Source organism: Dermochelys coriacea, chromosome 11 (assembly GCF_009764565.3).
Source record: "Dermochelys coriacea isolate rDerCor1 chromosome 11, rDerCor1.pri.v4, whole genome shotgun sequence".
Taxonomy (NCBI): Eukaryota; Metazoa; Chordata; order Testudines; family Dermochelyidae; genus Dermochelys; species Dermochelys coriacea.
The window spans coordinates 53,915,290-53,940,373 of NC_050078.2; the positions used below are offsets into that span (position 1 = coordinate 53,915,290).

The 25,084-nt window shown below is 40.0% G+C and overlaps 2 protein-coding genes across 15 annotated transcripts in view; one reads left to right on the forward strand and one right to left on the reverse strand.

Annotated features, from left to right (window-relative positions):
- Nucleotides 1-20,219, forward strand: part of GLS (glutaminase) — a 100,414-nt gene extending 80,195 nt beyond the window's left edge. For 3 of the 6 annotated variants that reach the window (XM_043505488.1, XM_043505490.1, XM_043505489.1), the window contains 4 exons: nt 8,594-8,655; nt 11,547-11,623; nt 11,713-11,776; nt 13,961-19,888. In XM_043505488.1, the coding sequence (XP_043361423.1) occupies nt 8,594-8,655; nt 11,547-11,623; nt 11,713-11,776; nt 13,961-14,117 (360 nt within the window). In that variant the 3' untranslated portion in view covers nt 14,118-19,888. Of the gene's footprint in view, nt 1-1,427; nt 1,677-7,566; nt 7,843-8,593; nt 8,656-9,230; nt 9,262-11,546; nt 11,624-11,712; nt 11,777-13,960 lie in introns of those variants that run through there. The other 3 variants (XM_038422783.2, XR_006278063.1, XM_043505487.1) reach the window with 3 other exon arrangements.
- The window catches only part of STAT1 (signal transducer and activator of transcription 1), a 45,021-nt gene continuing 37,310 nt past the window's right edge, over nt 17,374-25,084 (reverse strand). For 5 of the 9 annotated variants that reach the window (XM_038422778.2, XM_043505475.1, XM_043505478.1 and 2 more), the window contains 4 exons: nt 24,485-24,670; nt 23,724-23,799; nt 22,480-22,582; nt 17,374-21,694 (listed from right to left, as the gene is read on the reverse strand). In XM_038422778.2, coding sequence (XP_038278706.1) covers nt 21,671-21,694; nt 22,480-22,582; nt 23,724-23,799; nt 24,485-24,670 — 389 coding nt within the window. In that variant the 3' untranslated portion in view covers nt 17,374-21,670. The remainder of the gene's footprint in view (nt 21,695-22,479; nt 22,583-23,723; nt 23,800-24,484; nt 24,671-25,084) is intronic. The other 4 variants (XM_038422780.2, XM_043505476.1, XM_043505481.1 and 1 more) reach the window with 1 other exon arrangement.

Sequence of the window (25,084 nt, forward strand, 5' to 3'; positions counted from 1 at the left end):
CCGTCCGCCCCTCCCCCCCCCCTTTGATGGGGTGTTTGCTAATGAACGCAACTATTTAGGGTCTTAAAATATCTCCATATGGAGGCTTAGGAACTGGATAGCCTATTAGTGGCTGTTGTGGATGAATAGGTGCATAGGGATATTCAGGTACCTGGTATATTGGTGCTGGTTGCATGGACACACATGGCTTCTCAGTGGGTTACTTGAGGTTGATTGGTCATCTCCTGAAAGGTAATAGAATTCTGAGTGGAGATAACTTGGGGTTGACTTCCCACAGAAGGTGTTTGATATCCTTTGCGTAGACCCCTGATTTTACACTGCATGCAACACAATACAACAACGATTATTTCGACTGCAATATCTTGCACAAAATCCTTCCATTTAGTCCAGTCTCCATTTAGCTAGCACCTCATCGCTTCCATCCATTAACTTTGTGAACATTTGTCCCACCTTGATTACTTCATTACTAGGTGGTGTTAGGTGTGAATCTCTATTAATTGCTTCAGTTTTAAATCTAGTGGGGGAATATGAAGCTGGAACATTGGTGTGCTTCGCTGGACTAGAGCCAAGTATTCTGGATTAGTGGTGATAACTGTTTCATTTTCAAAAACAGGGACAAATTTCCACGTGCCCAGTTAATATGTGCACCTTTGGATCAAAACAAAACTTTTTAGTTATGACCTTGTGCTCTGATTGACCAGGATGAAACTTTTGATGGTTACTACATAATATTGGACATTGTCACGATACATCACCCTTTCTGTGGGAAGTTGCCACTTGGCCAGTTTAAGACTATGGTGATTATGACAATTGGTTTTGTAGTTGGTATCCTTCTTCCTGGGCCACACAACAATGTGTCTACCTCAAACACGTTATCTCTGCAGATGTACTAACACCATTTTTCAGAGCAACAGGCAATATATGGAACTTTCCAGGTTTGGGTGCCTTAGTGATAGACCACCAGAAGAGGTACTTTCATTTGTACCTTGTAGATGCTTTCTAGGTGACCTGTTGAGTGGATTGCTGCTAATTGGCTAAAAAAAATCTTCATGTGGCTTGAACAGAGGCAACGAGTCCCTGAATGAGACATATAAGGATTTTGCCATGATATAATGTTTATTAAATAACACTGGTCACGATCTGTGTGTGGTATCAGCAAATCCACAAGCAGTAACCCAGGGCAGAGGGCTGTCATGGTGGATGGCATCCCACAGGATGATCACCTGGAAAATATTAAAGCCAGTAATAATATTATTTAATGAAAAATGGGTGAGGAGGCTGTAATGCTTTCTAAAGAGCATGGGAGGGCTCTTGGAAAAGCAGGATACACAGTAATAGATTATAATCTGGATTCAGTGACTCTGCTCAGCCAAGAGCTTCTGATGGAGTTAATCCAGTTTTGAGCTAAATTAATTTTTTCCAAACAGGTTTTTTTCCTGCATGCGCAGCAGCTATATTTCTATCTCCTATATCATGTGCAGAACTGTTAAGGGGTTGAAGAGAGACAGATAAATTAAGCAAACGCCCTTATTCCTTGGCTGGCACTTCCACAAGCCAGAAATAATTGATTGGGCGACCCAGACAATGTCTTGCTGAATTGAACATGATCCACGACCTGGCAGGGCCTGGATCTTTTCTAATGAATAGAGCTCTGCATCATGTGACTCAGGGAAGAGGTGAGTTTGAATGGTGGTCATCACAGCCATACCTGATCATGTGAAAGAGAATTATTTATATAAAGTAAACGTTTGTTACATTTCTGTGCTAACTGGTGGTAAATGATTCCCATCATATCACTTGTGTGCAAATATATTTGTTTGCTTTGAGATATCTAATGAAACTCTGAGGTCATGTTTGCACAGTGAAAACAGCAAACCAGCTACTTTGATAATACCAGGAAGTCCCCCTTACTCCAAACATGGTTACAATATAGTTATTCTAGTGGCGTGGATAGGACCGTTCATTGTTAGCTGTTTCTACCCATGCTCATGTCTTTGACTTGGGGTTGTAAACTTTTGCGCAGTTGAGAAATCTTTCTAATGTGGGAGGCTTGGATTTTTGTTTTCAAATCTGGAATGGGGATTCTTTAATAACCCTTGCTAAAGTAGCAGTTTTTGTCTTTATTTAAATGCCAGTAACAATATACCACACAAAGTTAGTGCGGAGGGGAAAGGAGAAAACAAAGAGATGCTATTTACAACTACTACCTTTGCAGCCTTGTATACATTTACCCATATGAGATCAGTGCTTATCAGTGGGGCTAGACTGATAACTGTAAAAATTAAAGTCCCTTTCCCCACAGTAGGAGTAGTGCACAATTTCCCTGTCAGTTTCCTCTGGGGGAACCACCTCTAGCGATGAGAAAATGCAGTTCAATCTCCATGCCCATGCAATCCTTAGTGCCTCTAAGGCTGCCAGCATAGGTGCCAGTTATAGTGATTTTTGTGGTGATGGACAGTTGTCTACTAGAAACTGTACTGTGAGCACAAAACTTCCTACTTAGGACAGTGAGGCTATCAGATCATACCAATCACTATTGAGATGGAACATTGCTCAAAATGCATTGTTTGCCACATGAAGTGGAAGACGAGTGAACCCATAGGACTGCCAACTAGTTTATGCTTAAATAGGAAGCTACCTTCTTAAATAGTTGACTCTGGTCATACATTTTAAGAGATTTAAGTCGGTTTTAATGGCTTTAATAAAGATACATGGCTGTAAAGCAGAAAATGGCAAGGGGTTGAACTAGTTTCAGAGCTAGGAATGCTATCTGACAGATGCTGTGTTCTTGGGGAAGACATTTAACCCCTCTCCCTCAATTTCAAAATGAGGATAATACCTACTACACAAGTGGGGTTGTGTTCATGGTGACAGAGAGTTCTTACAATAATAAAGCTAACAGCATAACACTTTTGAAAAGCCAGTTAACTATGGCCAGGATATTTTTTCATGTTGGCCACTTTTAGCTGATTTTTGGAGCACAGGATAGTTCATATTTTCTGCCTGGAACTGCCTCTAACAGACCCCCCCCCTCCCAAAAAAAGGTAACAAACCCCCTTAAATTAGTGTCAGAATTAGAATACAAAAATAAAATCAGAAAAACTAAGTAGGTACAAACTTGAGTTGGCAGCAGCAGCTTAATACCCTTACTTTGTTTTCCAGCACTCTGAAAGGAAATCTATGCAAGCACTAAGAGCCAGTTTACTTTACATTTCTCATCAGTCGTGTGTGTCAGAACTTGTGTTAGAATGTTAAATTGTAACAGTCTGTAGTGTTGTTGTAGCCATGTTGGTCCCAGGATTTTAGAGAGACAAGGTGGGTAAGGTAATATCTCTTATTGGACTAACTTTTTTCTGTTTTTCACCAACAGAAGTTGGTCCACTATAAGATATAACTGTTCCATTTTGGTTTCTGCACCGGAGCCGGGTGCTGGTATTTAATCCAAAACATACATTTAACGATCACTCCCTTCTGCTTGTCCTTCAGCTGCTTAAATCTCCTTGGCTACAGAGTATATAATAGGGGCTTGCTCCAAAGCCTACTGCAGTTGGTGGAAAGACTCCCCTAAACTTCAGTTGGCTTGGATCAGGCATAAGGTGAATTTCCTATTCTTGTTTTTGAAGATGAAGAGAAAAATGTTTCTACCAATTTGAGTAGCATAAACATTCAACTTCTGAACATCAGACATATGCCATTCCTTACCATTTGTGTGGCTAGAGTGGTGGCGATTGCTTCTAATCAGACTGACTGGTTTCACTGACATAAAATGTTTCCCTAAGCAGTTGACTATCAGTTTATGAACCAATTCTACTTATCTCCCACAACATAATGGAGTTTTTGCTCTCATTTATTTTGTGTTGCAACACAATCTTGCTCCTCATATTTCCTTGCCGCTCCCAAGAACAACATAAAATATTTGGCTACCTTCTATATCAAAGTTTTCACTTTTGCAGTAGATGCCATTGTTTCAGGCTAACAATTTCAGAGTGCAGGCTGTTCATTTTTAGTTTTTAAAATAAAAAACTGCTTTGATCTCTTCTGAATTAACTTCCATAAATATAAATCCTCCAGCATCTGCATCTTTTTAGTTACTTTTCACAATACATTTTTGCTGAATTTAATTGCATTTATCAGACTGATATATGGTGTGTTAGATTATTACAATATTTGGATGTAACCAAAATTCACAGAAACAGTTCCTTTCTGGAACCTTCTAAAAGGGCTGTGGAAAGTCTCATGTGGAATTCAAGCAATGTCTGGTATTTGTTGAGAGGATTTTCGGGGTTTCTTGAGGTTTAGTAATTGGATCCATTTATATGCCCATATGTGTGGTTTTCAGCTGCTACCTTTTGAATAATTCCTATGGAAAAGTCCCCTTACTTACTCTTGTTTTGTGAGTCACACACTCATGGTGAGACATAGGGGTGAGAGATGTTAAGCACTCAGAAAAGGAAGGAGCCTCTCTCTCCTACAGAGCCCAGAAACTCCAGAGAGAAGGGTAAGGAATGTCTTCTGCAAAGGTTTGTAAAAGGAGGCCAAATATCTGCGTCCCCACCAACATTGCATCCAGTAGTGAGGAGTGACGTAGATTTTGTTTAGTGATGTGGGTGATTTACTGAAGGCTGAATTCAGTAAAAGACTTGTGAGCATGAGACCACTGTTGTGCCTGTATCTCGGACCTCTCATTGCTTTGTCTTATGAACAGAACACTTTCTCCTAAATTGATATAGTATGGTCAAGACTTTTAGAAGATGCAGAGTCAAAGTTACCTGTTGCTCACAGAAATGCAGGAAAATAAATAACTTCTGAATACAAAGATTTTAACTGGATCTGTAGCCACTCACAATCCTTTGGCTTCATCTGTGCTTAGAAAGTTACATTCTGGATTTTCCAGTTTAATAGCAAAGCAGGAGGAGGAAAACTCTTTAAAGAGGACCTTGAAAATGCTTCTGGGAAATGCAAATTAGCCTAGCTCAAATCAAGAGTTTAATTTTCTCTGCACCTGTATTACAAGGTGCAGAATATCCTCAACTCATGCTGAATTAATTGGGAATTGAGAGTGCTCAGCGGCTCACAATTTTGAGCCCATAATTCTTAAATTTTATACTGTCAGCAACCTAAAGAGTAGGTGGGGGGTTCTTGCAAGCAGCGTAGCAGTTTTTACTCATCTCTGGGGAGAGCCACTTCCTGAATTGGATTCAGATAAAATTAAAAGGTAGTTAAGCTAATTTCCATTTGGTGCTTATATTTCTAAACACAGACTTCAGAGAGATACCTGGAAAAGTACAGTAATCAACTGTACTTAAAGGGATCAGTAATGGAGTACAGAACTGTACAGCTCCAGCTCTTGTCAGTAGTGACCATGTTACCATCTAGTGGTTGTCCAGTAGCTTATCTGAAATGAGTTTGGTGATCTCAGTATAACCCACAGAGTACATGTCCATATCACAAAGCTATAACCACCACACTGTTTGGCACTTTCATTTGTAGTCTCAGTAAAGAGCTACTAGGATGATCCGAGGAATGGAAAACTTGTCTTATGAAAGGAGACTTAAGGAGCTTGGCTTGTTTAGCCTAACTAAAAGAAGGTTGAGGGGAGATATGATTGCTCTCTATAAATATATCAGAGGGATAAATATAGGAGAGGGAGAGGAATTATTTCAGCTCAGCACCAATGTGGACACAAGAACAAATGGGTATAAACTGGCCACCAGGAAGTTTAGACTTGAAATTAGACGAAGGTTTCTAACCATCAGAGGAGTGAAGTTTTGGAATAGCCTTCCAAGGGAAGCAGTGGGATCTATCTGGTTTTAAGATTCTACTTGATAAGTTTATGGAGGAGATGGGTTGATGGGATAATGGGATTTTGGTAAGTAATTGATCTTTAAATATTCAGGGTAAATAGGACTAATCCCCTGAGATGGGATATTAGATGGATGGGATCTGAGTTACCCAGGAAAGAATTTTCTGTAGTATCTGGCTGGTGAATCTTGCCCATATGCTCAGGGTTTAGCTGATCGCCATATTTGGGGTCGGGAAGGAATTTTCCTCCAGGGCAGATTGGAGAGGCCCTGGAGGTTTTTCGCCTTCCTCTGTAGCATGGGGCATGGGTGACTTGAGGGAGGCTTCTCTGCTCCTTGAAGTCTTTAAACCATGATTTAAGGACTTCAATAGCTCAGACATAGGTGAGGTTTTTTCATAGGAGTGGGTGGGTGAGATTCTGTGGCCTGCGCTGTGCAGGAGGTCGGACTAGATGATCAGAATGGTCCCTTCTGACCTTAGTATCTATGAATCTAAGAGGTCAGGAATTGAATGGTCATGGAAGCTGAACTACATTTTCATTTGTGGGAGCGACCCCTCCAATAACAAGGCAGGGAGACATTAGCGGGATAGTGTGAGGAAGTTGCTGCTGTTTCTCCTGATAAATAGATGACTTCAATCTACCTGTCTTAGGTACTCACATCTCCACAGTACTGGGGCACCTTACAATCTTGAATGTCTTTATTCTCAACACCCTGTGAGGCAGAGCAGGGCTATTCTTCCCATTTTACAGATGGAGAACTGAGGCAAAGAGGTTCAGTGACTTGCCCCATGTCACCCAGGAAGTCTCTGACAGCAAAGAATTAAACCCAGACCTCCCAAGTCTTAGGCTAGTGCTCTAACTATTGGACAGTCTTTCCTCTCAGTCTGGCATTGTTTGTGCATGTGCTAAAAGAAAAAAAAATCAAAACAGCGTAGAAAACAGACTAGAAAACGGATATAATACATTGCAATGAGGCAGTTAATTAATTACAAAACCTTTTCTGTAAGCTGTATATGATAAATAGTGGACTTAAACACAGGAGTAACTTGACAGCATATACAGCCTTTCCCCTCTGTTGGATTGATCTCTTGGAGAAAAAGGGGAGGTTTTAAAACTCCTGGAGTGACAGTCTGACATTTTTTATCGTGGTAGCCAAGTAAACATAAGTAATCAGCTTGAGCTCTTGCCATGCTTTGCCCTGCCTGCTCATGTTAATGATACAGGTCTATCTGTGCGTGAGAGTTGCAGTCAAGCACACCACAAGAACAACAAAATATAGCAAGTAGCTTGGCTAATAGCAGAGAGCATGAAAAGAATGATAACAAGAACACGTTCTTGGGTCTCACCCTGCAAATTGGCATGTGTCCTCACCTCCCACTGAAGTCATTGGGAGTCACAGGCCCTCAGCACCTTGTAAGTCTAGGCCCTAAGTTAATAGACTTTAGATTTTGTCATTTTCTTCACAAAAGGGCAACAGGTGACTTAACCCAGTGCACCTATGACTCTAGGATAGCCCAAGAAAGTTGGCAGAGTGCTAAAGCCCAGAGACCTTGCCTCAGTATCCACACAAGGAGGCAAGGCAGGAGGACAGTACGCCAGTGAGTCTGCTAATGTTGATTCAGGGTAACCCCACTAGTGTTCATATACTGCTGGACTAAAGACAGTGACTGTGCCTGCCTTAGTCTTTGTGTTACAGGTTTTGAGGTCACAGCATATGCTGTAAAGATGTGATTTGTTTATGCCCTTCTCTTTTTTCCATATAGATTACCATGCTGCTTTATAACAAATACCTTTATTTGGTACTTGGTAAAGAAATTAATGTGAAATGATTCCTGCATTCTGGCTTATGGAAGGCGCAGACGATGACACAGCCCCCCTTAACATGCTCCCAGTGCCCCGGGAACACATCCACGCTGTTTGGGGAACAGGTGGAGAGGTCTGGATGGGTGTGTGTAGAGATTTCCTTCCTTTCTGGTGCACCAAGAAGAATTGTGATTCTGTATTGGTCTGTTACAATGATAGCCTATAAAGGAGGCAGAGTTCAAACCAAACTGAGTCGAAGAGTTTAAGCTTGGGAACCTTGGTGATGGAGGGCAGTGCAATGTTGCAAATCTTATTGTAAAAGGATAAGACTTGGTATCTCTACCTGGCCATAAACACTTATGAAACTAACTGTGTGAAATGTGTATTTGGCCCTTATTATCTTTTTATTATTTAACACTGTGAAGCATTCTGGGATGTAGTCTGTAAAAAGCCTCCATAGTATATCAACTAAAGTGATGGAAAACATGAGCAACAACAGTGTATTGAAACAGGTGCTGTATGCAGATTTCCTCAGATAGCTTTTCCTTGGCACCCTTAGTGCTGACTGGTAACATCCCCTACTCTTCAAGTCTCTATTCAGCGTAAACTACCAGTCATGATGAATTATGCAAATCATGCAGTGGGTTAGAGAGTCAGTAGCATATAGTGTTACATTTAAAAGAGAAATACAATTTGGCCAACAAAGGAAAATATTTCTAGATTTTTGTCATAGTAAAATACAAATTGGTGATGTTCCACTTTCTAGTGTTTCTATACATTCAGAGTTGAACCAAAAAATTACCTATGGTGAAGCTGTTTGGAATTCGATCTGACAACATTTTTAGATTGTTCTGCAAATGTACCTAGAGAAATTGTTACATAGTTGACATGTTTGCCAACAGTGACCCTACTATATCTTAGCTTTCTTCCCACAAGTCACCTCAAGAGGAAAAAACTAACAAACCTTTTTTCCTTCCCACTTCACAGGTGAAGTCTGTGATAAATCTCCTGTTTGCTGCCTACACTGGGGATGTATCTGCACTCCGAAGGTAAAACCAATATGGTGTTGGGGAAAGGAAATCACTTGTTTTGACTGCTATTATACTTTGTTTCTGAACACATGACCATATTAGGAGACATTAGAACTGTTTTAATACGCCAAGGTAGCAGGGTCATTTAAACACACAAGGTGTTAAAAGAATGCGCTCTATTGGATCTAGCACTGCTTTTAATGTCTAGTCTTCAGATCCCAACTGAACAAGGAGTTAAGCTTATTACACAATTAGTCCTTTGTTCTGCATATCAAAACTTCATGTGGATAATATGAAAAATAATGTGTACATCAGGTTATAGTCAGAGGTATAACCATATAAAATGGCACCACGCTGCTTTGACATAAATGGAAAAATCAGTTTGTGTCTGTCATGTTATGTTATCTTCCTCACAAATTTTTACAGTAGTGGAAGAGCAAGCTGGATTCTAATCTGCCTTGTGAATCAATTCCAGAACTGTGAGCAAAGCTCAAATTGAGGAATGTTTATTGCTAGTGATGTAGGAGCCAGATGGAACCCAGCTTGATTTTCAGATCCCACGTATAGTTTTCTTTTGTTTTTGTTTTTTGTAGGGCTGGCAGTATTTAAAAATCCTTTGCATTTTACACTGAGCAGATTTCACACAGAGTCATTGAGAGAGTAGATAAATGTGGAAGGCTTAATTCTTCACTATACCTTTGCAAAGCTGGGGCAAAGCTAGAGCGGAGCTGCTCTAGTAGCTTTATACTGGTTAGAGATTTTTCCGACACAGGGAATTTTCCATGAAATTTCTCCAGCTGATGGAAGTTCCGTTTGCACTTCTCATCCCAAAGTGATCTTAACCAATCAGAGAATCTGCCTGGAACTAGTGTTTTGGCTGGACTGAGAGAAGTATGTATGCACATCAGTATGCTCCATAGTGGCATTTTAAGAATGATTTTTCTGACTGGAACCACAGATGAAGATTCCAGGAAGGAAGCCAAATCTCTAGTCTAATCTTAAAGCCAGGTCATTTTGGTGCCTCTTTTATTAAAGCTCAGATGAAAATATAATGTACTTTTGATACTGTGACGGGTTCCCCCTGGGGGTGCCATTTGGACCTGGGGTACCACTGAGCCCCCGACCCACCAGCCTGGGCTCCCTTTACACTGTTCTGCTGTGACCAGACTGCACTTCCACCAACACACATACAGGTAGGGACACACCCAGCTGCAGTTGCATGCAGACGCTGTGCTCAGCCTTGTACGGTTCGGCTCCGGCTAGGGAGCTTCCCAGCTACTTGGACACACACCCCCTCTGGAGTGTAAACCCAAAACTATACCATCTTGCGTTGCACAGGGACTGCACAGGGTAAGCTTATGAAATTGGCCCAATCCCTCTATTAGAGAGGAATATACAACAGCTTTCTGCCCCAAGTTCTGACTTCCACATACTGGTTTTAGATAAATCAGAAACAAGTTTATTGATTATAAAAGATAGATTTTAAGTGATTATAAGGGATAGCAAACAGATCAAAGCAGATTACCTAGCAAATAAACAATGCAAACTAAGCTTAATATACTACATAGGATGAGAATTTGGTATTCATATCTGATCTAAGTGATGATACAAGCAGGCTACAGATTCTTAAGGGGCAAGCTGCACTTGCTTACAGCTTGGAATCCCCAGGTATTCCATTCACAGGCTAAAAATCCCTTTAACCTGGGTCCAGCAGTTCCCCCAGTTCAGTCTTTGTTCCTTAGGTGTTTCTAGGAGTCTCTTTGGGTGGGGAGTCAGTGAAGAACCAAGATAATGTTACTCCCTTGCCTTTTATAGCTTTTGCATATGGCAGAAACCCTTTGTTTCCAAGCTTAGTTCCCACAACAGTCAGTGGAAATATATTGACATCCCAAGATGGAATCCAGCACCAGGTGACCTGGTGACATGTCCCTGTAGTGTCACAGCAGCCGTGACTCAGAGGCAGTGTGCAGCATCCTCAGGAAGGCCTCCATGTGGGAGATAAGCTTCTTCTAATGCCTATTGTTTTCTCTAGTGACCCTTCCCCAGCCAACTTTTTAGAATGAAAGCATCTTGTCTAGTGGGTGTTCCCCAGGTGTAAACACATTTGTAATGCAGGTTTCAGAGTGGTAGCCATGTTAGTCTGTATCAGCAAAAACAACAAGGAGTCCTTGTGGCACCTTAGAGACTATGCCAAATAAATTTGTTAAGCTTTCGTGAGCTAAAACCCACTTCATCAGATGCATGGAGTGAAAAATACAGTAAGCAGTATAAATATTACAGTACATGAAAAGATGGGAGTTGCCTTACCAAGTGGGGAGTCAGTGCTAACGAGGCCAATTCAGTTAAGGTGGAAGAGGCCTATTCTCAACAATTGGCAAGAAGGGGTGAATATCAAGAGAGGGAAAAGTACTTTTGTAGTGCTAATGAGGCCAATGCAATCAAGGTGGATGTAGCTCATTCAGCAGAGGGAAAATTTATTTTTTTGTAGTGACCCAACCACTCCCAGTCTTTATTCAGGCCTAATTTGATGGTGTCCAGTTTGCAAATTAATTCCACTTCTGCGGTTTCTCGTTGGAGTCTGTTTTTGAAGTTTTTTTTCTTGAAGAATTGCCACAGATACATAGTCAGTACATTCAGATTCATAGTCAATATTCCTAATTTCAGATACAAAAATGATACATGCATACAAGTAGGATAATCTCATTCAGCAGATAAGCTTTCCAGAGACACCTCACTGATCTATCTTGCATAAAATACATAACTGTCATAATCCTATCATAACATCACAGTGTCACAGATACCACTTAAATCCTGTCAGAGGGCATTTCATTGTTTTACAGTAGAAGTATGATTACTTCTGTATTTTTGTAATTATTTCTAAGATTGTCTTTCTGAATTTGGCTTTTCAGATTTGCTTTGTCGGGTATGGATATGGAGCAAAGAGATTATGATTCACGAACAGCATTGCATGTAGCAGCTGCAGAAGGTAATGACTCTCTTGACAAATAAAATATAATCTATTAATGTAGTGGTCTTAATTTAAAAAGTGTATTAAATCCTTCTTTTATTTTATAGGTCATGTGGAAGTAATTAAATTTTTGCTGGAAGCCTGCAAAGTGAATCCTTTCCCCAAAGACAGGTGAGTAGTTGCACTGTTGTATGAAGGAGGGGAGCTCCAGTAACTAATTAAATTGGTGAATCCAACTCTAGTGCAGTCAATCGACCGGAGTCCTTGTTTCCTCTGAAATCTCATGGGATGCTGAAACTAGTGACAATTGGGACCATCTGATCTACCCAGCTAACTTGCAGCTGGTGCTAGAGCTCTTGTTTCTGCCCATTTGATCTAGCAACACTAATTCCTCCCTTAAAGAAGCAGGAATTCCAGACCTCAGTAGGGAAGATTGAGAAAATAAATCAGTGGCTAGAGAATTTTTTTTCCAAAAAAGCATCAAAGCAAGAAAAAGGAATTTGTAGTTTGACATGCGTGTATGAACATACATGCAGAACACACACGCAGATGTTGGTGTAAGAGGTGTCGGTGTGTGTTCCTGTCCAGAGTAACTAAAACTATTCACAAACTTCAGTGTGAACTTGACCCCATTAAAAAGGCTGTTTTACTGTTCTGGTGTCCTGAGAGAGGTGCAGTTCACATGGTTTGTTATGTATAATCATTAACTTTATTTTTAATTTCACCTCCAGTTTTATTACTGTAACTCACAGTATGGCATTGGAAACCAGAAAAAAATAGGTCAGTGCAAGGTCCCTCACCAAAAGAAAACAAGGCCTGACACCATTAATGAAACCACGCTCATCCACTCTCTCTAGCTCTCTTAATCAAGTACATTTTGTCTTTCTCTGCTTCCTTCACTGTGCGTGTACCTTTCAGTGCTTCCCTCCATATAACAGTGATTTTGCTATTTAACAGTAAAGCATAGAATTAGCTTTAATTTGATAGTTTATTTCATGCAATGCTGTGCAGACTAATACAAGTCTGCTAATGTCTTGTATTATGTGCACAATGTCCTCCTTACGGCGCTTATAGGAGTGTCAGAAAGGCAGAGCATTTTGAGTCGTTTATCATTACCTGTGATTTTTTGAAGCTTTCCTATTAGGGTGAGATTTTTACTTTTTGATACAGTCCTTTTCAAAAGGAACTCACAGTGCTACAGAGTTCTTACACCACAATTAAAATGTAACCAAGTTTGGTGGGAAATCTGCATTGTGTTTACACCTGCTCTAACTACCAGCTTTTCCATTAAAACCCCTCAGGGGAAGAGTTTGTCCTGTACTAAAAGGACGTCAAAGATCAACACTAGGAAAACACTTCAGTAACAATAATCTGAGGCACGTTTCTGGGATTGATTTACTTGGTGAAAGGAAGGCAAAAAATAAATACATTTGCTTTGTTGAAATACTATATTTAGATATCTCTTACTCTCCTGTTTAAGAGGGGAAAATATACAATTGTACGCAATAGCCTTTGTATATTGTTGTTACATTTGGGAGAGTTTAGTGTGGATGATATGAAAATAGCAGCGGTTACGCCTGTGTGTGTGTGTTTAGCTATGTTTTGTTTAGTCTGACACTATCCATTAAAGTGCAGTTCTTATGTGAAAAATGACTGAAAAAAATCAGTTTTTATTGTCTTTTAGTGATTTCTATATCAAATGTGTTCAGTTTTCACACTTTCAAGTAAAAATATTTTGTTTCCAGTGACTAACTGCGCACAATCAGCCTGTGGGCTGAAGATCAAGTTGGGTTCTTCCTTTATGTATTACCAATGGTCATGGTGGATTCTACATCACTGACCATTTTTTAAATCAAGATTGGATGTTTTTCTATAAGAGATAATCTAGGAATTATGTTGGGGAAATTTTATGGCCTGTGTTGTATAGGAGGTTACAGTGGTCCCTTCTGACCTTGGACTCTGAATCCCTGGTAATAAAAGTTCTTCATGCCAGATTTTGTCCTTGGTGACACCTGTGAAATCACATTGAAGACAGTGGTGTTACACGGATGTGTGACTGGTTGAGCTGAAATTTATTAAACAATTATACTGAAGCACAAGAAGAAATGGAATCCATTCATTCTCCATTAGTTATTTTGATACTGAAGGGGTAACAGGAGTAAAAAGTAGTGAAAACATCTTGTGTCAAAAAAGGTTGTGACCCACAGTCCAATTCACTGAAGGTACTTACGTACTCCCTGAGCTTAGTACATACTGTACTGGCAATTGTTATCTCAAACATCAAAGTATAATGGAATTCATAGTGGTGGATTTACTTGCTTACTGATTTTGGAAATATTGTGCTCCCTGTTTCAGATGGAATAACACTCCTATGGATGAAGCTTTACATTTTGGACACCATGATGTATTTAAAATTCTTCAAGAATTCCAGATCCAGTACACACCCCCAGAGGATTCCAGCAAAGGAAAGGAAAATCAAACAGTTCATAAAAATCTAGATGGCTTACTCTAACCGTCTTCAGCTAGATCCCAAGAGTCAACTCACTTACGTATGGTTTTGTGGAAAATGAGTCTGAAGAGCGTGCGTATTTCTGTCTGACAGTGGTGTATTTTACAGAATATTTCATTTATTTCAGTGTTAGAGTTTTCTTCATGATGCGCAGCGGACAAACCTAATCACTCAAAAAAAAAAAAAAAAACAAACAAACACCCCAAACAACCCCCCCCCGAGAATCTCCCTCCGTAATGTGAGCAATATTACCTTGTGTTTCGTATAATTGATGTAAAAGAAGTATTCGCTGTTGATGGCTTGACTGTGCACTACTTAATTTATTTTTGTGTTCTATGTATATCTTCAAACCGTGGTCAGGAATTTTTCTGCTGAATTTGCATTTTTAAACAATTCTCTTACAGTGTGGTTAAGTGGAACCATGCTGTTGCCATGTGCAAGTGTCACTATGGTTTTGCTAGATTTCAGGAGTTGAGGATGCTGGTGTAGATTTAGTGTGGGTGTGTGGAACAAGGATCTGAACTTATCTCTTTTTTTTCCCCCTAAATAATTTCCCATGCAACCTTGTTTACATCATCACGTTGTCACATAGATCGATCGGTCCATCAGCCCTCACAGAGAGCGTGCTGATGAAAACAACGCATTTGTTCATGTTGTTCTAGTCGGTCCTTCAGCCACCTGTTGGCCAGGCTTGTCAGTAGCACCAGACACCTGATGAGTATAGCACACCACAGCCCAGAACCGCTGAGCTCAAGCGATCCACCAGCTTCAGCCTCCCATGTAGCTAGGATTACAGGCACACACCACCTTGACCAGTTGTTTACATAGTATAAATCTCAAAATAATATATTAGTGACATTTGTCAATGGTCTGAGCTACTTGTTCTTAGAGATGATTTTTGCAGGGAATCTGTCTTAAGGTTGGTTTGATGACCAAATGGCATAGAGGAATATCACTTGTTTGACTTTTTTTTTGAGCTGTTTCTTTCAATTGCCCTTTGTCTAGCCTCTCTCTTCCATATTCAGCCACTGAAGTACTTTCCCTTTAGTTGGAAAAAGCAGGTGCTTCCACAGTATGCATTTGTTCCTGACAGGCATATGTGCATCATGGGGGGAACTTGTAGGCTGCAAAATAATTCATCTCAGTCTTATGTTTTGTCTTTAGCTGCAATGGCACCAAAAATCTTTTCGGGGAATGTAAGTATATGAAAGGCAAAATACTAAACCAAATGTTTGAAATGAGTTAGGCTCACAATAAAAAAACACTGATGGCGTGAAACAGCTTAAAGAGGCATAAAGCCAATCAAAGCATGAGCAAGGTTGTGGATATGCCAAACTCTCTTCTATGGTCTCTCTTCTTATGCTGGCATAAATCCTTGAATAGTTTTGTTGAAGCTTCTGAAGTTACACTGGTGTAAAAAAGGTAAGAAATCAGAAACAGGGCCACAAATCAAGCAGTTCATTTGTGTGTGAACTGTCATATTTGCACTCTTCACATGGTAGTCTGTGCCCTACATACACCAGTCATTAGAAATCTAAATCCAAATATTTGTTCTATTTTGGGGACCTTTACACTACATCAGCTTCTTGCCCAATGCAACAATATGTCTGATTCCTGACACTACAATATGAATGAAGTCACCTTTAAAAAAATCTCCTGTAGGAGTATCCATTTCACATTTGTTGGAAGTAGGTGATAGTCAAGACTCAGATGGATGGGAAGTGAGACCATTTGTGGGAACTGCACACATCTCGAAGATATGGCAGTAATAATAATTCATCCCTAGATCTCCAGATGCTGAGGCATGGAGAGGTCACCCAGCAAGTCAGTGGCAGAGTTAAGATATGGAACCCTTGTCTCCTGCATCCCTTTCCAGTGCTCTAGCCACTATGCACATTGCCTCTCCTAAGAAAGAGAAATCAAATGGAGGCACTTCATATTCAGCACAAGCAGTGGCCTATCTCATAATAAAGATGCTGTCTTGTAGTAGTTTGAAAGCCTAAACTCCTAAAATCTGATTGGTAAAAATGCTTGCCTGGCATCCGTCACTTTTTTTTTTCTCCCTCCCTCCCTAGATCTGATATTACTGCTCTCAAGCTGGTTTTTTGCCTCAAGTCAATTATTCATCCGAAGGCCTCATGCTTTTTTAACCCTCACCTTTCATGCCTTGTGTCACAGCCACCCTCCTCCTTAACCAAAAACTGGATGGGATTCCCTTTGAACCCTTCTTGGCCAGATGGGTCACTGTTGAGAGCACAAGGCCCTGGCTCTGCTGCACTCCTACAGGATAAAAGCAGGCAAACTAAATCCCATGTTGTCTTCTATAGCATTCTTAGACCTACCAAATTGATCCTATGGGAGTAAAATTTCTCAGGTTGGGCTCTGGGGGTACTGATTAGGTCTCAGACTAGGAGACACATTCTGTTTGTTAACTGATAAGATTTCTATGTATAGCTCTTTGGTTTGCTAAGAAAATGTATCCTCTGCTGTCTCAGAAAAAATGTCAGTGATTTATTTTGATGTAATTGAAATCAATCAAGTTTACTTTGCTCAAACAATAACATTTCCAAAAGGTAGGTATATGTATTGAGAAAATAAAGGCATTTTAATTAAATAGCTTAGAGATTATGGCTGTCCCTGAACCTAACGTTTTCCTCCACCATATTAAGAGCTTTTAGCTAGAATTAGGCACAAATGCATTTTCACCAGGATAGTTTTAGCATTTTCTCATTGTACCGGGAGATATTATTTTGCAAAGATTTGTGCCCACTGGAAGCAGTGCATTTATTTATATATGCAATTTATTTATAAATATATGTAGTTCACTGGTTTGGCTGCTCATCATTGCTTGCACTGACATGTAGATTCTAATTTAAATGGCTTTTGTTGTGTTATCAAATGCTGACATCCTTATTCTCCAAAGAGTTTTCTGTGTTATGTCATATATGTGCTTCTTGTGTATCACAGCAACTAGAAATGGTTACACTAACTTAATGCTTTGTACACAGAAATATTGTGCTGGTCTTAGTGTTAATTATCCCATCTTTTTGTGAAAAATGTGATGTACTGGGCTGATATCTTTTTAACTACTGAACTGGAATGTCAATGAGTGTTTTTATTGATGCTGTACTATCGGCAATTGTGACAGATTGGTGTGACATTTTAGATTCCTTACTGTGGGGAACAGACAGTGATGAATGTATTTGCTTTCAGCAATTTCCTGTAAGTAAATCTAAATTTAAAAATACTTGAGCTGTACTGGTTCTGAAAATGAAAGATTTATTTTAATGAATAAAATCCAGGTATTATTGCTTTTTACAGCACAATTAAACAGGAATACCAAAAAAAGAGATGTTTGAGGGGTTCTTTTATTGGTTAGGTTTCAGAGTAGCAGCCGTAAGCTACATCATTTACCCACTTCTAATACCATCGCAACTGAAGTAGCCAAAGAGAGTGGACTTTGTGGAGCCCTCCATTTTAGGCTGCTTTGATATCCTCCAGTCTCAAGGCTACTTTTGCATTGGGAAGACCTTGTGACAAGCTTTAATTGTAGCATCAAATCATCAGGAGGCTCCATCTTGTGGCTAGTGAATACTGTAGTTTTAAATCTAAAAGCTTGATATAGCAAACAGGAGCTCATTGGCTTTCCCTTACCTAATACAGGTGTCCAGTTGGTGATGGAGAAATGATGCTACAAAGGAGTACCCAACCTGCTGAGGGCATTCTAACAAGATGACCCTAGTGTTCATATCTTTGAAGTGCTGGAGGTCTCCAATGTCTATTCTTTAGGAATAGAGGCTATCGCTGGGATAGGGAAGTAAAGGTCTCTGAATCTGGTGAGTTATGAATTAGTTGGGATGGTCTGGCTATTGAAATAGTTAAGAACCACAGAGGGCGAAATAGGGATATACATACATCATTTTGCTCCTGAAGGTTCCTCACAAACTCCTGCCTCAGACCACAGCAGAAAATTGTGGAAGCAATTAAGGGATTCTACTAAAAATCAACATCACCTAGCCCTATACTAAATAGGTCTCATATTGCAGCCAGGAGTGGAGATGTATGTTGTTGCTGATTTCATGGTTTCAACATGTTGTAGATGGCCTTATGGAGTGCTTGACAGCCCTAAAAAAAACCTTTTTTTGCGTGACCATGCCATGTATAACCATGACCCCCTGCTGGGCTATCCACATTCTTAAAAGGTTGCCTCTGTCTGTCTCCCCTCATCCCTGCATTATTTTACTCCTTGTTGTGTCAAGTTTATATAAGCTTGTAAGTACCTTGGGGCAAGGATAATGTCACTTGTTCTGTACTGTGAGGGGCGGCAGCATAGCACACTGATGGGCACTGTGAAATAATTAGCAACAACTAATGCCTTGGCTAGCCAGACTGCCACTTTGCTAGATTACTTGTTTGCCCAGAGAGTAGTAAAACATATGGCTAATTCTCTAGCCATAGAAATAACTGACAACCATATAGAGATGAAACTGCCCCAGTGGGCTTACAATCAAATGGAGGCCTCTTATGTCAAAAATTCAATTAAATCTCATCAGTCCATTGATACAATAGTCTTAGAGAAACATGATCTCATTAGTAACCATAAAACAATTGCTAAGTGATGCTTCAATTTTTTTAACCTGGAAAATAGTTCTAGTATTGTAAAACTTTTTATAACTATCATCCATGCAAAAATTACATGAAGCTAGCTACTGTACATCTACTGGACTCTTGAGAAAATTTGACTGTCAGATGCAAGTTGAATTCAAAAGTGAAGGTATTATAAGCACCATATACAAATTAACACATCACAATTCTTAGGAACATCCACTTCATTTCACTTGATAAATATATATGTACATTTAGCTACTCTAATGAGAACTGTAATAAAATTAACCTGTTGATATATTTTGCATTTATGGTCACTGATTTTTTTATAGCAATATCAAAATAAGGCAAACTGGCACTATTTTGCTACCTAAGCAAATACTCTCAGATCCATTCAACACTGGCATGGAATCACAGGACTGCAAGGGTCCTCTTTGCAGACAGCATGCTAGTCTTTACAGGCACAATGTACTACATGGATTTACCACTTCCTTTTCATGAAGCAAGCTCAAGCAGCTGATTGTTTAACAATCTGAACGGTGGAAATGTAATTTCCCCATCCCTTATAAACTAACTAGCAAAATGCTAAACTCTCAAGCTGCTGAGAGCCAAAGCACTGCAGCTGTTGCAACATCGAGACAAGATAATTAATGATTTTCAGTTTCATGAGGAGTTATGAGTTCATAGTGAGACATGAAATTCAATGAAATCTGTGTAAGAGGCCACCCTCATTAGGGAACTGTGGCTTAATTAGCCTCCAGTGTATAGAGAACAAATCTGCTCCTCTGCTATTAGCAGACTGCCTCTTTCCTCCAAGTACCAATACTTCTGTGGGCTTTAAGCACTTACTTAACACAGAGTCAATTGTAATTCAACTTTCTTTATCCTACTGCTATTAATGAACTGTGTGTCTATGCAGAGACTATGCCCTCTTTCAAATAAGCAATAGTAAAAATGAGAAGTCTTCTAAAATGTGACTTAGTTAATTGTGGTATGCACAATACCTACAGGAAAAGTGTCACCCCGAAGAGATTACAGTCAAAATTAGCATGGGCAGTACAACCATGTAAAGCAGCAAGGACTGCAGCTAGTGAATATCCACATAGTTCCACTGACTTCAGTGGGGCTGTGCTGCAGTCAAGCCCCTTAGGATATGTCAATGTTGCAATTAAAAACCTGTAGTTGGCCTGGGCTAAGGGACTGTTGAATTGCACTGCAGATACTCAGGTTTCTTATTGCAGCAAAGCCACATCCTTGGAGGCCTAAAACTAGTTTATTTTTCAATTAAGGTAACCGTGCTGCTTTCACTATTGGATTGACGTGCTAGGAATGCTTTTGTTTGCTGCTACAAAGAGGAAAGCAAGACATATTTATGCTCTGGATGGGCTTGAGCCTACTCCCATGCAAGTCAATAGATTGACATGAAAGGTGCAAGATCAAGCCCTCAGTGGACAACATGGACTTCTCCATTCCAACAGTTCCTTGCTAAACTGTAAACTATAAAAATAGCTGCAATCTGACAGGCCACCAGATGCCATCTGTCCATTTGACAAGTTTGCATATCTTGAGGATTTTTAATTTTTTTTCCAATTCTCAACTTACTTTTCAGGCTTAATGCCCTTGCCAGTAGCAGGGTTAGAATATTTTCTCTTTGTTTGGATGGCAAGTGTGTCACAATGAAGGAGCCCCACTCTTAATTTATTTTAGTTAATCTGGTTTAGTTTATCTGGTTACTTAAAATTAAACTTATGTGCTTTGTGAATACTTAGACACATATTTTCATAGTGGACAGTGATTAATAACTCTGACAATGTCAAAGCACTTCCACCTCCACAAGTAACTACCGGTAGAGGGGTAGTCTATGGTGTCTTTGAAGTCATCTTACAATGATGGTTGGATGGAGGGCAGTGCTTGTATTAAGGATCCTCTGAGAAAACATCTCTCTGCTACCTCTCACAGATTTTATTGAACTGTACTTCAGTAAGGGACTGGGTGTAATTCTACAATGTCTAGCTTTCAATTCCTTTATGCCATAATAGAAAGCAGAATATGCAGCACATGCTCAAACACTGTTCTTTGGGGTGACATGATGCCTTTGGGAATTTTCTATGTGAAAGATTTTGTGAGACATCCTATTCAACTGGTGTTTCTTTTCTCAATGAGCGGTACAGTAACAATTTTGGCTTTCACTCTTACCCTAGTAACATGCTTCATTGTAAAAATAAACTAGCATATGCCACTGATTTAGCAGAGCAGAAGCAAATACAAGACAGTGCAGTTTGTGGCTGTACCCTTTAAGAAAGTATCTAAGCTTTCATTTAAAAGAAAATATTCCAGCCCTCCTCATTGCAGAAGAAAGCCAAGTGTGAGCAAAGTGCAAACTGAAGCTGTATTGTCTGCCTGTATATGCCTGGAACCAATCTCAGAGGTGTGAATTACCTTTACTTTAAAACCTAAAGACAACATTGTAAATGTCACCTTAACTATTTAATTTATGATAAATTTAGTAGAAACACAGGCTTCTCCCATAATCCCAAGATGCTGTCCCAACCAAAAGCCCCAACTGTCCCCCGCGCTATTGCTAAGATTTCCAGCTTTTCCCCCTCCACCTTCTGTGCTGGAGTTTCACAGTGGTGATAGAAGATTCTCTAGCTCCTTGAAAATTACAATTAAACAAATGTCATATCACAATCAGTAATATACAGGCTATTCTGGGTATTATTATTTTCACACTGAATTCATTAAGAACCTCAATTCCTTAATTTAACTGAAGCTCCAGTCTGATGCATTGGTGTGCCACACTATCCAAGGGCTTTCTTCAGAATGTAGGGAAAGCTTGCCACAGACTACACAGCGCCTTGATGCATACCTCTGCAGGCTGGGAAGCAGAAAAACGCAAGCTACTTAAGGATGGACATGTGCAAACAGTATAGTAGAGTGACCAATAACACTTAAGTCGGATAGGCTGAACACATCTGTAAAGAAAGAGCACAGGTTGATTAAAATCTATCCTAAAACAAACCATAGCGAAGAATTATACTAAAATACTCTTTTACACTTACATTTTACCATGCATTGTAGGAGTATTTTTCAAGGTGTTACATAGTAAAGGCATTGAGACTGATGTGCTGCTATCTATTATTAATGGGGGCTTGAACTCTGACAGCAGAATTATTAAGTAATATTCAAAAAGTGTTACCCAGGGTTTTCAGAACCCAGTGCTATTTGCTAAACCAACCAAGAAGACGTCATCTTTTCAGATTGCCATAGGCGATTCAGCTCTCTCAATTCAACTTACTGTGAGAACAAGAAAATGGTATTTTGCCAACTTTGTTCCACTCTTAAGCCAGATAATATGACAGTGCTAACTGGTCAAATCTATTAATAGCTAGCTGAATCACCTTACTGCTGTTTGTATAGTAACTCTTCCTATTGTGTTTCCTCCACAGCCTTACCTAGCCTTCCTCCAGGACATAGCATATAAAGAGAGCCACTGTCCTGGAGTCCAAAGAGGGGAGAAATAGGTTAAAATGAAGCAAAGTAGCTCTAGCCTGCAAAGGAAATGCATTTGCATTTCCAACTAAAGGTGGTAACTTGTTCTGGAAAGCCAGTTTGTGTTCAAATCACAGTATTTTTAAAATATGAAATATTCAATGGCAGGATAAAAGAGCTTTTTAAAAGCAAATTCCATGTCCATCCCCACTCTCCTCCCCTTCACCTCCCCCACCTGGCCAAAAAAACCCAAAAAAAACCACCATACCACAGTGTCAATTTCTGCAGGGCTCACCATTCGAGACACCTCATCAAAATCTTCAGGAGACATGGGTAAGAGGTTTTCTGTGGTCTGGAGTCTGGAAGGGTGGCTGACATGGGGAGAAGAGAAGGGACAAACCTTCAGTGTTTTAACATTAATTCCAATGAAAAAGCAGCACCCCTGAAGTCAATTCATTTCCCATTTCAAACTCTTTTCACCCTATTTGATTTTTAGTAGCATGTGCCCCTCACCATGGCATCTGGCTGCCTCTCATTCAGTTTAAAAGGCAACAAGTAGGTAGGTGTCACTGAGATGGGTGACTCAGCAGAGTTACATCTTACTCATTCTGCAGCGATGTTAATTACACAGTCTGAACAAATGGGAGCTGTCGGGAAGATACCGTCTTTAGCAAGAGAATCCATTACAGGGAGCTCCTGGGCCCCATGCGCAGTACGACTGAAGTCTCAGGATGGGTGCAAACCCCTATGCCCATGGATCCTATTGCCACTACATCTACACAGGAATAAAAAACCCAGGGCTGGTCTAGGTCAGTTGACTCAGGCTGCGAGGCTGAAAAATTGCTGTGTAGACCGTGCAAGGATGCAGGGTCCAGAGCTCAGGTTCCAGCCCGAGCCCAAGAATCTACAAGAATCCAGCAATTTTTAGCCCTGTGAGCCAAAGTCAGCTGACCTAGGCCAGCCACAGCTGTGCCATGGATCTTTTATCCCTGTGTAGCCGTACCCTGCAAGATCAACCGCTCTGACTTTAGTAGATCACCAGCAGCAGAAGGTTCCACAAGCTAGCATGTTCTACTTAGAAAGCCCAGCCAGTTCTGAACTGCATTGCTGAGACACAATGTTTCATTCTCTGCAATGCAAGACTGGTTTTAACACAACTGAAATCAGAGGTGTGTGGGTGGGAATACACACTGATCTACTACAGTCAAGACAGGATAGGTCATGCATGTTCATCCAAAGAAAATGGAGGTAGCTAATTTTTATGAAAAATCAAGTATGGAAACAGCTGTGAATTGCCCAAATATTTCTACATTTCGTACTTTAATATAGTAGCCTTTTTTCTATTCTATTATGCGTATTGTGGTGTCTTCCTACCCAGTGGGCTTAGCAAAGCAGGGGAGAGATCTAACGCCAAATCATATACATCTTTAACACTCCTAAAATACACAACATTTTTAGTAGCTTCAAATACTATCCCATTTTTAGAAATCCAACTGTTCTGGGCAAACTTACACTTCAGATACGGAGATTAATTCAGTCTTGATGTATCCATTCCCTTTGGGGCCATCTAAATCCATAGGCTCAGAGGCTAAAAATAAAACACACCAATGCTTAGCAAATGTTTACTTTGAGAAAAATCTTTTATATGACTTAAAGGAGCAGCGTTAAAAATTGCATTTCTTCCTGAAAATGTGTTACCAGCTACTGTTACAACAACTAAGGCTATATTTCCACTTAGTTTCCATTGTGCATTAAAGAAGACTGTGTCAGGTCAGTTCCCCCTGCTTGTGTGACTTTTCCCACATAGCATAAGGGAGGGGAAAAACAAAGGAAAATATGGCCCTGATCCATGCAGGCAGCAGCTTCTATCCCCTGAAGTCAATGCAGCGCCACACAAGTGCCAGCGTCCAGCTACGTGGATCTAATTGCTAGTGGGGGCATAAGGTTGTAAAACCACAAAATATGGCAGGCAGACTCTGGGGCAGTTGTATGGCCTGAAACTATCACGTACACATTTTTCAATTTGATTAGATTTCCCATTGACAGCCCCTGTACTACCACACTTTTTTTTTCACCTGTTGAACAGTTAAGATACAACTGCTCACATTTTAGATGGGAAGAATTCAGCAGGTGTTGTTTAAAAACCACTGACTATTCTGGTTCAACTACCATCATTTAATTGTATATCATAGCTATTATCTGGTATTCCAACATTTCAATGACAAACAAATACCTCAAAATACTTCTGCAAATGAAATGCTGGTATCACTTACTCTCCTTGGGTCTGGAGTAGTATTTCCCAAAGGCATTGTCTTTGGGAATATTTGGGTACAGATAGCTCAATGGATTTTCAGGAATATTTTCGGCTGCCATCACTTTGTAGTTGCGAATAATATCAGGGAAAGTAACAGCTGAGAGCTCTTTCTTGGTGTAAGGTTCTACCGAATGGAACTGAGGTTCTAGTGAATAAAGAAGGACATGAATCCTAGAGATTGTGCCAAAAGCCTGGTTAAAAGTACACAGAAAAACACAGCTGAGCTTACATATTCAGAGAGGATCAAGTGAAGGAAGGGACTTACAGAATGGAATCTAATTTGCACTGTCACAATTTAGTTTTTATTTCCAAAGCAAATACTGCTCCATGCAGGGGAAAGTATGACCTAATATATATGAGAACGGTTCTTTTCACATATTTTATTCAGAGTGACTGGGGTGACTTGTGTCAGGCTGTAATCATATATTTAAATTAAAACATGCTGAAATTTTCAAGACGGGCCCTTTTCAGCCTTTTCTGATAAAATTCAGATCACATCACCTGCTACCTGATTTGACCCAAACAACCGTGGCTGTTTTATTATGGGGGAGAGCAGGGT